The sequence below is a fragment of the Siphateles boraxobius genome, unplaced genomic scaffold (genome assembly GCF_051911475.1).
Source record: "Siphateles boraxobius isolate OS27281-9 unplaced genomic scaffold, OSU_SipBor_1 29, whole genome shotgun sequence".
Lineage (NCBI taxonomy): Eukaryota > Metazoa > Chordata > Actinopteri > Cypriniformes > Leuciscidae > Siphateles > Siphateles boraxobius.
Genome location: NW_027508908.1, coordinates 2,565,358 through 2,582,953, shown reverse-complemented (window position 1 = coordinate 2,582,953; position 17,596 = coordinate 2,565,358). Strand labels below are relative to the sequence as shown.

The 17,596-nt window shown below is 38.0% G+C and overlaps 2 protein-coding genes across 51 annotated transcripts in view; one reads left to right on the top strand and one right to left on the bottom strand.

The window, feature by feature from the left end:
- nfixa (nuclear factor I/Xa) overlaps window positions 1-13,310 on the top strand; it is a 98,554-nt gene extending 85,244 nt beyond the window's left edge. For 9 of the 50 annotated variants that reach the window (XM_077245954.1, XM_077245956.1, XM_077245958.1 and 6 more), the window contains 5 exons: window positions 459-590; window positions 3,898-4,067; window positions 5,315-5,471; window positions 8,280-8,374; window positions 11,417-13,310. In XM_077245954.1, the coding sequence (XP_077102069.1) occupies window positions 459-590; window positions 3,898-4,067; window positions 5,315-5,471; window positions 8,280-8,374; window positions 11,417-11,431 (569 nt within the window). In that variant the 3' untranslated portion in view covers window positions 11,432-13,310. The remainder of the gene's footprint in view (window positions 1-458; window positions 591-3,897; window positions 4,068-5,314; window positions 5,472-8,279; window positions 8,375-11,416) is intronic. The other 41 variants (XM_077245957.1, XM_077245955.1, XM_077245960.1 and 38 more) reach the window with 7 other exon arrangements.
- The window catches only part of LOC143753569 (tetraspanin-1-like), a 206,383-nt gene that overhangs the window by 146,209 nt on the left and 42,578 nt on the right, over window positions 1-17,596 (bottom strand). The gene's annotated exons all lie outside the window — the stretch shown is intronic.

The following is a 17,596-nucleotide window of genomic DNA, read 5'->3' as shown; positions in this document are numbered from 1 at the left end:
ATTTTCTATTAAAAAATTTAATAATATTACAAAATATTACAACTTGTCGATCCAGTTCCCAATAAATATAAAAAATAGTCAAATATGAATCCAATTATCCAATAATTGACATTACCAAATAGTTATTAAAATACCCCCCAAAAATTGGGTAAAATTGTAGGAAAAATTGTGATTTATATACTGTTACAGTAATATAAAATGGCTTTTTTAATAAAAGTTTTTGGTCATACCACCCATTTTGATTTGTTCCGTTCGTCAGCATTGCTGGTGTTAAAATGAGAAGACAGACGATTACCTCGAAACAAGTGGACATGCTCATTTAGTTTGTCATAAATCAGTCCCCTCCCTTCAAAAACCAAAAATGATCAGTCAAGTTAGTTGAGCTAGTCAGCGAGTGTTTGATTGGTGTGTGCTGTGCCCTGCTGCTGTTGTTGTTGTTGACGTGTGGTTTCTGGCAGGGTTGTCCTCTCCTGGGTCTCTAAAGAAGCCAGCGGGGAAATTCGATTTCAGCGCCCTGTCAGCACAGACGAGGTCCCCCCGAATGGCCTTCACACACCACCCGCTGCCCATGCTGGCAGGCGTGAGATCAGGTGAGACAGACACACTCCAGCAGGGAGAGAGAGAGAGAGAGAGAGAGAGAGAGAGAGAGAGAGAGAGAGAGAATGGAGGGGGAAAGGAGGGATTTAAAGTATTAGATTGCAGTGTAGGCTTCATGGCGTCATGGCACCACACTAGTCCAAAATTGCCCTCAGTGGCATTCGATTGGCTCTAAACAGTGGCGAGTTATTGATGGAGACCTCTGATTGGCTGGGCAGAGAGACAGAGAGAGTAAGGAGCTGCCACAGTTTATGAACGACACCATCCATCTACGTACCCTCTTGCTCTCCATCTTTTCCTCTCTTCTCTCATCATCATTTCATCCACAGCTTTTACCTCCATTTTTCAAGTGTGTTTGGTGGAAATGTCCTCGTGTTTCTTTAAATGTGTGACCTACATTTGATTACATTTTATTTTATTTTAAGCAAATTATGTGTCGCATCTCACATACAGTGGAGTTTAAAACTTTTGCTTGGGTTGGGGCCAAGTATCGATTCTTGTCTGATTTGAATGAATTTTGGTTCTGTTTAGCAAATGTCAGATGTGCATTCTGTGACCATTGTGGACAAAAAACGTACTTAAATACTTTTAGACTTAAAGACAGTGTTTCCCGCACCGCTTATTTATGTGTATGCGCCGCTACTAAAATATACAGTGCTAAAAATACAACATGAGCTGTGTAGTCCAAACAAATTACACATATGAGTCGATTCTTTTTAGTAAACCAAAAATACTTATGAATCGGCTCAGAGCAGATCGACATGCTTGCTGAATTGCAGGTTATTCATTTCGTCCTGTTTCACTCCACGATACACCAAGAATGCTGGGTTACATTGTACTGAAGGCTTGTTTTTTTGTTTCATACAACTATAAACTCAAGTCTTTTGCAAGAATCATATTGAATTGTTTCAGACGTGTAATGTCTGTTCTGTCCAAGTCTTATCTTATAATTTGGCAACAGGCTTCTGAGGGCAGTAAATGCAGGAAGAAATGTTTTTCTTTTTACTCTAAAATTACTAAAAGAATTGATAAGGAATCTGAATTGTTAAAAGAATCCAATCAGAACCAGAATACAGAAAATGTGTGATTTAATGCAAAAATTTCCAAGACATTTGTACATCTCTTTGCGACGATTAGTGCCCATTCAATCACAGTGTACACAATGTCAGAGTTCAGATCTTGATTCGCTGATTTTGTTCCCATTTCAAACATTCTTATTTCAACTTCCTTGTGAATCACCAGAGACTATTTTGCGGTTGAAGAAAAGAAAAGGAGAGGGACGGAGACACAAACGGGAGAAGCCATGAGGGAATGTTTAGAAAGCTTCCCAATGCGTAACAGATGCGTGACCAAGAGAATCGTATAAAAGCTGTGCATTTCGCTCTCTGCGTTTTTAAAATTAGCCAGCGAGCATGTTGCTTGTTATACAGGCATGCTGTCATTCATATTGGCACTGGACAAAATGTGAAGGGGAGTGTGTGTATGTGGGGGGATGATGCTCTTATCGGGCTCTTCTTGGCAGGCGTTTTCAGAACGCCATGAAAATCCCGTCAGTAAAACGATGATATTCAGAGGCATTAAGACTGCACTCTCACAGGCCACTCAAAACGTCTCCATCCCCACCCAAAGGAGAGCGATTCAAAGCTCCCTCCCGTGTTGTCCCTGACGTCCCGGATGTTTAATCCCATCTGATGGCCCTGGGAAATCGCAGAATTCCTATCCGTTCGGGTCCGACTGCAGCCGGCGAGGCCTAATCAAGTAAAGGTCAGCGGGACGGAGAGCGCCAGCTTTAAATGGATTATACGTGCGTGTGATTATGGAAGTTTTTCTACGGCAGACGCTTCTGGTTAGAATGTTTATGCAGAGTCGAGACAGTGGAAAAAGCCAGGTTTGCGTTAGGCCGGGGGAAGAGAGCAGAATGCGTGCGTATGAGAAAGACTGTCTCGCTGCCGTTTCTAATGCGTTTGTGTGAGTTATGGATGGATGTTGGCCGCTGTTGTGAAAGAGATACTGTGGTTTGCTTTTGTGAGTGATGAATAACTCTTTGGAGATTGAGAAGATACCGTTTTTCTTGTTTGTTTGTGTGTGTGTGTGTGTGTGTGTGTGTGTGTGTGTGTGTGTGTGTGTGTGTGTGTGTGTGTGTGTGTGTGTGTGTGTGTGTGTGTGTGTTGGCACCCCATAGCGCCTGGCTCCTGCCCAGTACCTAATGAGATTAAGAAGCACCAAAAAAAATGAAAGACTGAAGAAAAAGAGGGAGTTAGACAAAAAGAGGGACAGGATGAGATAGATAAAGAGGAAAGAGAGGATAGTGAAAATGGCATTTAAAAACAAACAGTATATATCCAAAAATGTATTTCTGTCAACATTTACTCATCCCCATGTCTTTCCAAACCATTATGACTTATTTTCTTATAAAAAGATGTTACTCAGAATGCCCATGCTGCTCTTTTCCGTATAAAAGAAATGAATAGGAAGCTGTCAAGGTGCAAACATTTACACTGTTCATTTAGTCTATATAACTTATGTGCTTTATTTCTTTATTCAGCAAGGATTCATTAAAATGGGTTAAAGTGAGAGTGAAGACATTTATAAATTATTAATGATCCAAATAAATGCAATCCTGAAAAAAAGTATCACGGTTTCCACAAAAGCAGCACAACTGTTTTCAACATTGAAAATAATATGAAATGTTTCTTGAGCATCAAATCAGCATATTAGAATTATTTCTGAAGGATCATGTGACACTGAAGACTGGAGTAATGATGCTAAAAATTCATCTTTGATCACAGGAATAAATTACATTTTAAAATGTATTTAAATAGAAAACAGTTATTTTAAATGGTAATAATATTTTAAAAAATTACTGTATCAAAATCAATGTAGCCTTGGTGAGCAGAAGAGACATTTTCAAAGGATCTAAAAAAAAAAAGTATTGACCCTAAACTTTTTGAATGGTAGCATACGATATCTCCATGGATTTTAAGTAATTTACTGAGAATCTTTGTCTTACTTGGTCTTAAGGCGCCATTTGTGATTAAATAAATGAGATTTTAAAGAGGTTTTTAAAAAGTCCCCATTCACTTTCATTCTGCTTTAGGTCTCCTTTTGTGTTTCATGTGGGTGAATAAATTACAAAATGTTAATTTTTAGGTGAGCTATTCCACATTTTTAGGAAAGGACATTATTTTAACAGGGATGATGAAGAATTTAGGTTTATATGAACACACACAATTGCTAATATCCCATTGCGCTGTGTATCTCACGCACGTATCGCTCACTCTTCCTATCTCTCTTTCTTAGGGAGTCCACGTGCCTCAGCCTCTGCCCTTCATTTCCCTGCTCCCTCCATCATCCAGCAGTCCAGTCCATATTTCACCCACCCCACCATCCGCTATCACCACCATCAGGACCCGCTCAAAGAGTTCGTCCAGTTCGTCTGTGCTGACGGCTCGGGGCAGCCGGGGGCACAGGTAACACACACACACACCATCATCACTATTCAAACAGCACCAGTGGACAACACACACACACACACACACACACACACTGACACACATCTCTGCTAAACTCCCTCTCTCTTTCTCTCTTCTTCCTTTCTCTGTCTCTCCATTATCTAACACTTGACAGTCTCCGTTTTTCATGTTTTGAGTTTGATTTCATCCTCTCATCCTTATAAAGTGTCAAAACAGATATGGTCGTGCTAAGGAATGATTGCATGTTTTTTTTTTTTTATTAAAGGTTCATCATGTGGATTATAAGCCATATCCGTTTAGTCCTTAAGTTCATTTAGCATCTATTTTCTTTGCACCACTGCCAAGCTTAAAAAAAGTTAGATTTCCCTAAAATAAGGGAAACATTTATTTTACATAAATGTATAAATTTAAATGTCTATTTAACTTGTGCATTGTATCTCAAGTCATAGCATAGTTTGTGTTAGGAAAAGACTGAAATTGAAGTTGTCTATAAACATAATGATGTTTTGATTAAACGCAGGTACACATGAGATTTGAGGGATGTTTTTCTTTGAGTAAACACTGAAATTTCAATCTGTTCCTCACACAAAACTATTTTATGTCTTGAAATATAGTGCTCATGTCAAATGAACTACTGTTATGATGCTTTTATGTCCTTTTCGGAGCTCCATTCACTTTTATTGTATAAACTATAGAAAATAAATGTTTAATTTATAATAATTAAATTATTATATAATAATAATTACATTAAAATAATTATTATAAAAATAATAATTAAAGAATTATTAATTAAAAAAAAAAGTAAATTATATAAACATTTATTATTAGTCTTTTGTTGGTTGGAGAGAATTGCAGTTGTTTTATAAATAAAATGCAGTAACATGATTAAAAATTGTGAGAGGGCAAATCATAATTTTAATGTTGGATTTTAGCTAAAAGTCAGTATGTGAAATAGATGTAGCTGGACTGCTTTAACCTTTTTTGCCTCTTTCAAAACTGATCCGAACCTAAATTTTATTTACTTATTTACTTTAATTTTATAGACACTTTAATAACTCAGTGGATGTGTGTATGTTTATTAAGTTTTCAATGTCTCTGTACGTTTGTAACATTCCAATCTCACCTTTTGTAATTGCACGCCGCCACATTTCTGTATCTGTCTGTGTGTGTGTGTGTGTGTGTGTGTGTTTGTACCTCTTTCACCCCCTCACCATCTGTATGTGTGTGTGTGTGTGTATCTGCAGCATAACGGGAGCGGTCAGAACAAACTGCCCGGCTCCTTCTTACTGCCACCTCCTCCTCCTCCGGTAGCGCGGCCGGTGCCGATGCCCCTCCCCCTGCCCGAGCACAAATCCAGCCACACACACCCCGAGAGCGGAGTCGGCTCCCCGGCCTCGCCCTGTAAGTGTCCGCTCAAGCACCAGACCCACCAGAGCCCTTGAAATCGCCCCATTACCGCTGCGCTAAAAACAACTCATCAACTCTTTGAGTGATAGGGCCACGATTTTTGACTATTAGGCCCGAAAAATACCTTACGCAAATACCCCAACACAGACAGTTCTAGCTACGCAAGTTTAATTTCACCTGTCGCTGCGTTTTCAAAAAATATTCAGAGCGCATAGTGAGCATTTACTGTCCATTTTATCTAAAAGTTAGTTAAACAGTTTACGTTTATATCTAGTTATCTGGGTAATAAAATAAATGGTTTAGTGGTACAGATATTTTAAGGAAACTATAGCGCCCCCTTGAGGACTGAAATGTTAACGCAACAATAACACACACTAATATGTATTTGAACTGATTGAATACGTTTATTGTCATTGTAGTTATACATTGAAATTTAGTTTCTCATTCGAAAAAGTGCACACACACCTATTCCAAAAATATAAATATAAACTAATGTAAACAATTGGTTACAGAATGTAAAGGTAAACAATGCAAAATAATAATAATAAATATGTACAATAGAAAAAAAAAAACACAGTTCCAGACTAAGTATTCCTGTCTGTATTTGCAAACTTGCGTAAAGTATATTTCTGGCTTTAGATGCCCTGCTCTTCTCCATCTGACTTTTTTCTTTGTTCATTTTCCTCGTTCAATTCCCTTTTCATCCTGCTTTTATCATTTATTTATCCAATTGCAATCAAGTCACAGACTTTTGCAATTGAATGGGGATGGAGACACTTTGCTGCCTCTCATTGGCTGAAAAAAAGCAACAACTTCCCCCCCCCCCAAAAAAAACAAAACAACAGCCAATCATTCCCATAGATCAGCCTCCCTCCTCATCGCTCTCACTTTTCATTTTTCTTTCTTTCTTTTCTTCCTTCAAGAGATCAAATTCAGGGCAGCTGGCATGGACTCCAAACAAACAAACAAAAAAATGACGCCCCACATTAAGTGCCTTTCCATTGACACATCAAGCTAAATACAAAAAGGAAATGTGTGTAGACATGCAGGTGAAGGGATTTGTGATGTGTCTGGCAGTGTGTGAGAGCGGGCGGCACTGGGTTGTGGGTCTTTGCTTGGGATGTGTGTGTGTCGCGTGCTGTCAGCAGGGCGGGTGGGCAACAGGAGGAGCCTGGTCGATCAAACCTTTCAGATGACCATCCCTTTTTTCTTTTTTTCTTCTCACACATCAATGTTCTTTTTCTTACTGTGTTTTCTCATTCGTTCATTTCATATCTATGGAATGGTGTATCGGTCTCAACCTGTCGTATCCCTCCATTTTTATTTATTTTACCTTCCATCTTTCGGTGCTTTTACACACAACAGCCTTTTTCAGTCATATTTTAGGCTCCAACAATCCCTCACACACACACACACACACACACACACACACTTACACACACACATTCACATACTTTGCAAACACGTACAATCTCATAAACACCTCCTATTTCATGGAGTCCACTCCGCACAACTGCCCTGAATTTGAAATTTGAAAGTGAATTTCAATTTTTTTCCAAACTCTTTTAAATTTTGCAGTTTTCCCCCCATTCAAATCATCCTTCCCATTTTACACTACAGCCCTGAATTTGAATTTGAAAGTGAATTTTAGAATGTTTGAATTTGAATTTTAAACTGAAAGTTTGTATTTTTTCCATTTAAATCCTCCCTCCTACTTCGCACACCTGCCGTGAATTTGAAATTTGAATTTGAAAGCCCAATGAATTTTTTTACTTTTTAATTTGGGTGTTTTTCAACAGAATGTTGTTGTTTTTTTCGCATTCAAGTAGTGTAACATGTAGTGTAGTAGTGTACTGTTAAAAATGCGATTTCTGCACAACCAGCAGCAAAAAAAAAAAGAATATTTCAAGCACTCTCCCTATCTGCCATTGGTCCAAGGACTATAATACCTAGAGAAATCTATCCATTAGCATTCCCATTCTTCTCAGTGGCAGTTTTTTGGCTGGTGTGCTTGCTTATGTTTGAATATGTGTTCTCAGAGCCAAGCCCTTCAGTATCGACTATCCTGAGCTGTGTCATTAAAGGCAGAAGACGGCAAACTGGCTGTGCTAACCAGCAAAACCTTGACTCCCTGAATCGAGTGGGACCGCATTTCTAGGACCTTTTTTCCCCTTCTTTTATATGTATTAGCAGTTTATGCTATTAGCAGAGCACTCACTATTCAACTCTGTAATTGTATTATTCATTTTCAGGAAGGAGTTGTTTAATTATTTAAATTTATATTGATATGTTGTCTTAACCGACCCTAAACACAGCCGGTAACCCTTCTGAAATATTTAAGCTAACTTGTTTCAATATACAAGGCCCTATATTCAGGTTTTAAATTCAGTTTTGATGGATATGTTATTTTTCAACACAGAAGCAAGATATTTCCTGTGTATGTTCGACACAAGACTTGAGAAGCGCTCGGCGTTGGCGCTTCTCATCTGGTGTGTGACCGACTTAACAAAGTGCAGTAATGGTTAAAACTGTTTGGCCACAAACTAGTGTGTTTAGTAGTACAAACTAGGGTCCTAGAACTGCGGTCCTGAAACTGTAGACTCCGGTATTGCAGGAATATAGTATTGCTTGGTTCACTCAAACAAACAGATTGCAATTCCATATAGTGCCAACAGTGCACACTTCAAGCCACATGTTAATTTAGCATTTTAGTGCCAGTAATTAAAAAATGAGCTTGAAATTATTACAATACAAGCACGTAAATCACAGCTGTGAATGCTGACAGACGTGTGTGTGTCCCAGCAGCATACCCAGCGCCAGGCTCCACAGCTTCCAACAGGTTTGTCGGCATCGGATCACGGGACAACAACTTTCTGAACATCCCACAGCAGACTCAGGTACATGCACACACGCAGACTTGGAGACATGTGTGTAATGCTGTTGATTAGCCTACCACAGACGGTGTGTGTATAAACAAACAGGAAACATGTTTACAGTAAATACACTTTCAATTGAAGCTTACCAGGCAAGCGGGGAGCATTTTGTCCATTTTGATTTCACACGAACACACATACCAGTGTGCGTTTTAACCCTCAGGCCTGCTTGTCTAGGCTTCTAATGAAAGTGTATTTACTGTAAACGCATGTCCTGTTTGTTTATACAAACTGAGGGATGAGTCTGTGGAAATCAGCATCATGTTAAAGATGCGGTGCATAGGCATTAGGTTGAAAATAGACCAGAATATTCCTTTAAATTGAAAATAGCAGGCTCTTCAGTCCATCCATCCATCATCAATCATGTGTTTTTGATCAGCGAGTCTGAGCGCTGTTAAGTGCGTGTGTTTGGTAGCAGTCAGCGGCTCTCTGGGGGTTTGCTGAGGGACACGCTGCTCATGTCAAATGGATTTTGTGGCCGTGTTCCCACTCGCACCAGCTACAAAAACCACAAGCACTGGTAGTGAGACCAAACACATGGAAACAATTGTTTCCTCCTCCTACTCCTCACTGACTCCAAAACCAAATGTCTTATGATTCATCAGATTTATTATGTAAGTAAGTATGACGTTATATTGTCATCTTCTTTTTATTGTAAATCCTGCATACACATTTCCACACTTGCGGGGTCCAAAACATACGTTTTACTTCGATCTGTTGATGGTGGGTGAATTGAGAACATTTACCAGCAGTGAAAGTCTATTTTGCAATACTTTTAGTAAGATTTTAAACACAGTACTTTTCAAAACGTTGGTGTTTTAATGTTTGTTTTCTGCTCACCAAGACTGCATTTATGTGATCAAACAGTAAAAACAGTAATATTGTTAAATATTAATACTATTTAAAATAACTTAAACATTTCTTTTTATGTATTTTAAAATTTAATTTATTCATGTGATCAAAGCTGCATCATCAAAAAAATGTACACAACTGTTTATAAACATTGATAATAATAATGAATGTTTTTTGAGCATCAAATCATCATATTAGAATGATTTCTGAAGGATCATGTGACACTCAAGACTGGAGTAATGATGCTGAAAATTCAGCTGTGCATCACACAAATAAATTAAATTTTAAAATATATTCAAATACAAAACAGTTATTTTAAATTGTCATAATATTTAACAATATTACCGTTTTTTGTTGCATTTTTAATCAAATAAATGCAGCCTTGGTGAGCATAAGAGACTTCTTTTAAAAACATTAATATATATACATAAGGACAGTATATACATGTATACAGTATTGTCCTTATAGCTTTGGTATTATGTAATGGCAGCACAAATTAATGTGCAGCTTTATTATATATGAGATCAGTCAAATCTCCATCTCTTGGTTTAACGCCACCTGTCACAAAAATGTGAAGGCGGCCCACTGCGATTTTCTTCCTGTTCTTGTTCTGGTGGCTCATTGCAAAGACTTCCACATATGTGCCGCCACATGGAGTTCTACAGGGGAAAAAGTCCTTGATGAATCTTAGTAAGCTTCTGGTTATAAAATTTCAACTGAGGAAAAAAAAAAGTTTAGCTCAAATTTAGCTCACAGTGTGGGCCATGCTGTCGTTCTTAATAACTTTTGTCATTTTGAACTTACTGACTGGCGAGTAATACAGTTTTTACATATTACAGATGGATGTGCTGTGATGGACTGACAGTGATCTAGTTCACATGTGTTCAAAGTGCGTTTAGCTTGCAGATCTATGCAAGAGAGAAAGTCTGACTTACTGAGAGAGAGAGAGAGAGAGAGAGAGAGAGAGAGAGTCACGTCCCGACTGTCTGGTTGCCCTCAGCAACCAGACATGATGTCATAGGTAGTAGAACATGAACTTCAACAAGAGGGAACTTAAGAAAAAGGATGGACACTACTGGCGAGGATTACAGCGAGAGAGAAACTAAAAGATAATATGGGTCCCACTGGGGTCTTCAGATTGTAGAAGTTAAACTTCTAGTAATTTAAAACATCAATAAAACATCTTGTTTTTCTCTTCAGATAGCATCTTTGTTTAACCATTAGTTTTGCCAGGGGAAGCATTGACATTGATCTCTCTGAGCTGGTCTGTAGTAGTGTGTGTTCAGCAGTGTGTGCACTGTACTCTAGTGGTTATTCGGAGAACTGTTCTGTGTGGTGGACGCTGATCGAAACCTCAAACTTTAAAGAAATGGTTCTCTTAACAGTGGAAATGATGTCAGTGAAATGTTTGGATATACTGTACTTGCCTTCATGTCTTCCCAAAACCACATGACTTTCTGCCTGAAACCTGGAAATGTCAAGGAATTTTAAAATTGTGAATTCCAAGACTGGAAAAGTGTTTTTTATATACACTACCTTTCAAATGTTTGGGGTTGGCAAGGTTTTTGAATGTTTTTTGAAACATGTCTCACCAAAGCTGATAATATTGTGATATATCATTACAATTCAAAAGAAAAGAAGTGTAATTTATCTGCAAATATTAAAATGCATTTTAACTTTGGTTACAACTATTTATGAAAAGATGTAATGCATACATTATGAATACCATAATGCCTTGTTGTACATAAAGGCTTGAAGTGTTACCGACATCATACATTTTGTCACTTTTCATTTAATGCTTCCTTTCTGAGTAAAACTTTTAATTTCTTTGAAATAAAATCCAAACTTTTGAATGTAAGTGTTGTGATTACATTTAAGTCATTATTTGCTGAAAACTGTTGTTTTCCAAACAAATGTATGCTAAATTTTACCTCTACATTCCACGGAAGTGAGAAAGTCCTGGGTTTTGAATGACATGAGTGAGAGTAAAATTGACATCATTTTCATTTTTGAGTGAACTATTCTTTTCAAGATGAATTGGTTAGAAATCTCAGATATTAGGCAGGAATGTGAGACTAAGGTTACCTAGTTTGTTTCTGTTAAACACAGTGTTGTATTCTTATGATGAATAACCTTCATTTCCTTTTCTTACAGTCATGGTTCCTTTGACAAGACTTTTCATGAACACACAGACAAAAATCCACAATGAAAACTGGAAATGGAGTCACGAAGCTAAGTATGGAACTTTCCCACATGCCCCTGAGTAAAGTCTCACTCACACACACACACACACACATATACACACAATTCCCAAAACACTTGCAAATCTGGAAAACTTCAGCATTACCCTGCCAGTCTGGAGAGCTCAGAGAACCATCCAAACCATCCAAAGGAATGACGCAACAGCTCATCGTCTTTGTCGTGTTCCTGAGGCATCCAGCACATAGACCAATCCTTTTTTAAATTTTTTCATTCATCCACCAGTCAAACGCCATGGTGAGGAAAATCCATCTCTTCCCAGTCAGAACTCTATTCGGAAGTTGAACTCATCGAAAAGGGACATTTGAAATGGAACCTGGATGATGTCAATCACGGACGCGTGTGATTGGATGGAGAGACTCGGCGGGAGCCTTCTGATTGGCTCTGGATTTGCTGGTCTTGGTGACGCCCTCCAGCGCAGTGTGAACTCGACATCCTCTCGCTGTTTACACGTTGACAAGCAATAGACTGTGAGCGAAACAACAGATAACACTAACCGTGTGCAATTCACCTAAACATATGCACTATGTGATTAATGATGAGGGATGACAGATGCTTTGGCCTTAGATTTGCGATGTGGAGTCAGGCTACATGTGTCTAAGGGTAAAACACACACACACAGCACAGCAATAGAACACACACACATCACAGCATCGTATAGACCACTGATGACAGGAATGGGAAGGGTCAAGCACGAGTGACCTTAATGTCAAGCTTCTGACTCAAAGATCATTTTTCATTTTGTAGTGTTTGTGAATTAAAAGGCCAGTGATTTGAGTCATAAAATCGATCGATTCGAATGAACTAGAGGGTTTTGGTGCATCCATCGCTGACCTCTTCACCAGCATCGATCAATCTAAGTGCTTGTGCATCAGTATCCTACAGACAGCCCTGAACACAAGGGCTTCTTCTGCTTTACTTTGCGTTTGGTTTTGCAGTACATTTTTGGGTGGATGTCATCAAATCTTTACAGGTCATATTTAACCCCAAAACCAAAAAAAAAAGGAAATGAATTTAATTGTGAAATCATGTTCATAATAATTAAGCCCTTTTCCCTACAAAAATTCTAATCACCATAATGCAACACTTTCAATCTCATTAGCGTATTTATCGTTGTTTTTTATCTATTAAATAATGATTACAATTTGTTTACCTATGGCAGAAAATGTGCTTAATTGTTGTCACAGTGCAAAAAAAAATCTCAATGACCCCAAAATAGGCTTTATCAATTTGTTTTTATTTCTTTTGATTCAATAGTGAAATGTGACTTGGACATGTTTTTGTGACATTCGCCCTTTCACTTGTGTTTGTTTTCTGGTTTTGCGCGATTTTAGTTTGCATAGAGTAGCCACTCCTTCTCCGTCAGATCGGTCTGCATTTTGAAAAGTGTTTTTTGTTTTAGTTTTAGAATAACAGTTTAAGAACAAACGGACAATCTCTAGTTTCCATTAACCGGATGTTTGGGGTCGCTATGATTTCGACAGTGCTCTGCCCTTCCTATCAATCACATTCACCATCACTTTACAGTTCGATTATAACTCAACTTTTTGTTTCAGTTCACCGGTTCAGCCTGACTCACAAGACAATCTACGTATGGCTGCCATTTCATTTAGCCTATCAGCTCAGTGGTACAGACACGCACACATACACAAACATTGCACTATGACACATACCCACGTCATTAAAGGACAAAGGGAAACCTTTAAACTCAGACCCCTCGATCAAACATGATTTAACAGTATGCAAATGTACATCATATTTAGATATTAGATGAACTCAAAAAAGAAAATATAATTTTCAATACAAACACTCGAAAGCACTGGCCTCACTAAATAACTGGACTGCCTGGCTGTCAATCACATGTCAGGGACTCTGATTGGCTGAGAGCTGACGATTTCATCATCCACTTGAAACTCATCAAAAGTGCCTCGGTGTCCCCTTTACATGCAATTCAGGGTCTTCACTTCATGTATAAGCTACAGAAAATATGTACAATATGTATCATGGGCTTAGCAAACAACATGAGCAACTGCAAACATCATATTTATAGATATGTTATCCAGAACATATCATACTGTGTGTGTATATATATATATATATATATATATATATATATATATATATATATATATATATATATATATATATATATATATACACAGTATATATATGGACATATGTATAGTTCTTCCGCTGTGAAATTAGCTCTACGGCAGTCTGGTTATTTTCTGATCTTTAACCCGAGTCAGTGAGGTCATTGGATAAATGTCCAAACATACTAAAACCCACAAACATCAGATCATCTCTTCAGAAGCACTGGTGTCGAATCAGGTCAGTGCGAAGAGAACAAAAAACTGACACTAACACAACTTCAGAACTGAAACAAATTTGTCAATTTTCTGTTGAAAAGTGTTATTATTGAGAGAAAAAAAAGTTATATGTGGACTGAGCCGTGTGCAATGTGTTGGGTAGATATCTGTGTTTGTCTTCAGATTTTTAAGAAAGCGAAGCGAGTGAAAAAAAAAAAAAAAAAAAAGTTGAAGTCTGCAAGCTCCTGGACTCTAAACATGAGGGCCACAAAAAGAATCCCAGTCTTTGTAAGCGTTGGGGAATTCAATTTTTACTTTTCATTTATCTTTTTTTAATGTTTTATTTGTAAGCTTTTGTTTTTAAACTATTTCAGGGGTGGGGCTGAAGGAATAATTTTACAAAAGCAAATGTATCACAACAAACAAAAAGAATAGAACATACTGGTGCTTCTGTTACTCATAAGTGAATAATACCACACCAGAACGACTGTTTCTGATGAGACGAGTTTTACGAACCTCTGTTATTCTCTTCTTTCTTTTGTATTCACTAAAGGGGGTTCAGATTTATATATATATATATATATATATATATCGGTTCTGGCAAAAGGCATTTTACTACAACCTTTAAGAAAGCAGTACTCCTTAGTCTTTCAAATGTCCAGATATATGGTGCGTTCAAGTCATGTCGGAAAGATCGTATTTATGAGGCACAAAGAAGTTGAAAACTCGCGACATTGAGCAAACAATCGATGTTGTGTCTGTATTTGGCAGTAAATTTGTTCTTTTTATTTTCATTTGCAAAAAAGATAGCTAATTTGCATATACAAAACATGATAGTAGACTATTGCTCAATTACAAAATAATTGTAGCCCAATGATTCAGTTCACAGCACCTTCATAAATTGAATAAAAGCAAAAACACACCTCAGGCACATTCTTTATTCGTCATTTTGTAGAAATAGTTAAAGGCCCACTGAAGTGCCTTGGAACGCGCAGCTTTGTATGATGCGTTGCTGCGTAAACAGGAAGCTACGGCGGGACATATTGAATGGCTCCTCCCGTTTATAGCATAGGGGGCGGGACACTTTAGATTCTCATCACATCTTCTGTCCAATGAAATGCTCTCTAGAATCTAAAGTCCAAGGTGATGTCATAAAAATCCATGATCCATTTTAGCGGAAGTGAGAGACTGTTAGTTTTGAATGTTTATATTTCCTAAATGTGAATTTTGTCATTGTATTGGAACACACCAGTTTATTCATTACCTTAAGGCTAACATATTCATACTAAAAACTAAAAAATGTAAATTTTCAGGATGCCTTTAATGCTGCCTTCACATGCTATTGAATTCATCGCAAATACGAGTTTCCTGGTTTGTTTCCCCCACAAGAGCTACATCATTTTGTTCTTTCATTTAAGTAGTTAATATTTACATATAGGCTATAAAGGCTATATATAATTATTTTAAGCATATTGTATGTTTTATACACAACGAAAATAGCCTGTATATGACCGAAATACGTGTTATTCAAAATGAAATATCTTTTTTAATGAAAATAAGATTTCCCCAAGAATATACCTGGTGTCCTCCATGATTCATATTCTTTCCGACAACAAAGCACGTGAACGCCACAAGTTTGTATTCGGGACTTAATAAGTGGGAAGTAGGAAATTTCCGATAGCATGTGAGGGCAGCATTAATACAACCTTGCTGGACATTTTTGTGAAGAACGTACAAACGCCAAAATGCTCCGACCAAAGTGACTTGAGAGCACCTGACGTCATAATTACAGCTTCGCGACTTGTAAAAAACGAACTTCCCAGGAGGACTTGAACGCACCAAAATAACCAGATGAATATGCAGAAATTAGAGCATGTTTTGGTTGGAGGAACGGCCATTATCAAGTGTCAAGATTCAGAATACGCTGGAGGGTTGGTTACAATCAGTTCACATTCGCTCCAAATCTAGGTGAGATCGTGTCGATGTAAACGTGAGTAGGGTTTTGTTAGTCATAGTTTAGAGCACACGTGGTTCAAGACGAGAGGCAGTGACGCGTCGGGGTGGGGAGGAAATCAGTGCCGCGTATCGTCCTGGAAACACTTCCTGTATGTAAATGAGCTCCCATAGTGTTCGTGCTGTAGTGTATAGGTGAGCATTTAAAGGTTGTCCCATTCAAAGTGCCTTTTGTTCACAGACACCATCTTGTAAATGATGAACACCCGTCTTTCCTTCTTCTGAGCTTTCTCAAGCCGTATACACAGTATATAGTACTACACGAAAATGGATGTGATTTCGTTCTTTTTATTGTACAATGATGGAAAAAAAGGTAAAAAGCCTAAAAAAAAAAAAAATTCGGGTCCCTTTCTCTCTGTACCTCTGTCTTTATCGGTCTCTCGCTCTTGGCACTGTAGATGTCTGTCCTTATCTTTCCTCCCTCTCCCTTCTTTGATGAAAAATGTTGAACCTTTTTCTCTTGAGCAAGATGTTGTAAACTGTTATATCCCTGTCTGTATGCTTCACATGTTTATATCATACACATCTCTCCCTTCTTCGCTCAAACGCAGTAGAAACTGACCCGGGACCGTCCCGCTGACCCTTCCTACATCTGAGACCTGTAGTTACGGCGTGTCTTGGGAAGCGGGGCGGTCCCGGTCTTTTTTGGCTGTAGGTGGAGAGCACTGGACCAGGAGATGCACAACAGCTCTGTCATGCTTGTTTGTCTTGTATTTATTTCCGTTTTATTCATAAATTTGCGTTCTTATTATTAAAGCACCTTTTTAGTGTTTGTTTGAGACTAGCTGCTTAAAGAACTTGACTGATGATTTGCACCTTATGGAGGGATTTAATCAGGAGACATGATGCACTAAGAATAACATGCCATGCATTTAGAAGTAGGCCTATTGATCCAGATGTGGCGGCAACTTCGTTGTCAATGGCTTGGACTAGTTAGACAGGTTGCATGTTCAAGTTCAAAAGCAGCTGTGAATTTTTGCAAGCAACATATTAATCATTATATACATTTTTCAGCAGTGAACAATTTTTTTGGAGGAAATGGATAAAGGCCTGGTCACACCAAGTATGATAACGGTCTATAACGTTCATCATTATTGATCATTTTAATAATAATAATAATTATGAGAAACCTAATGAGAAAAGTGGAGTCCACACTACTACGAATGTTATTGTTGGAATAACTGAGAACGTTTTTTCCTGCCAATTAATGATAACATTGACAGCCAATCAGATTCCATCTTGCTTTAAAAAATTTGAGCATTTAAAGCAGCAGACGACAAATCTGCAGCTCGCGCGTTAACCCGAGCGTTAGGGCTCGTTCACATTGAACTGTGAACAGGCCTTAATTTAGTTTTGCATGAGCCAGTCGAGCAACTGCCATTGAATGCTTGTGTCCCTGCAATGTGCGCATGATACTTTAAATGAGTCTCATCTAAATTAAACGAATCCATCATTCATATTTCAATTAATTATTGTACATTCATTTTTCTCTTTTTTTTTTACATGCACGCCATGCTCAAGTGATTAGGGTTAAGTTACCTAATTGTCTCCTCAAGAGTCAGTAGCACCAAAATCAGTATTATCGATCATCCCTCCATCTATACTGGCATGAATTAGTTGCATTCTTTTATTTATTCCGAATCTGCCCCGACTCACTCGTGCACATGTAGCCGAATGCATATTTAACTATCTAACCCGACTGTGTCTCTGCTGCCGATGTGTTTTTTGATTTGCTTATTTTTAGGTATAGTAG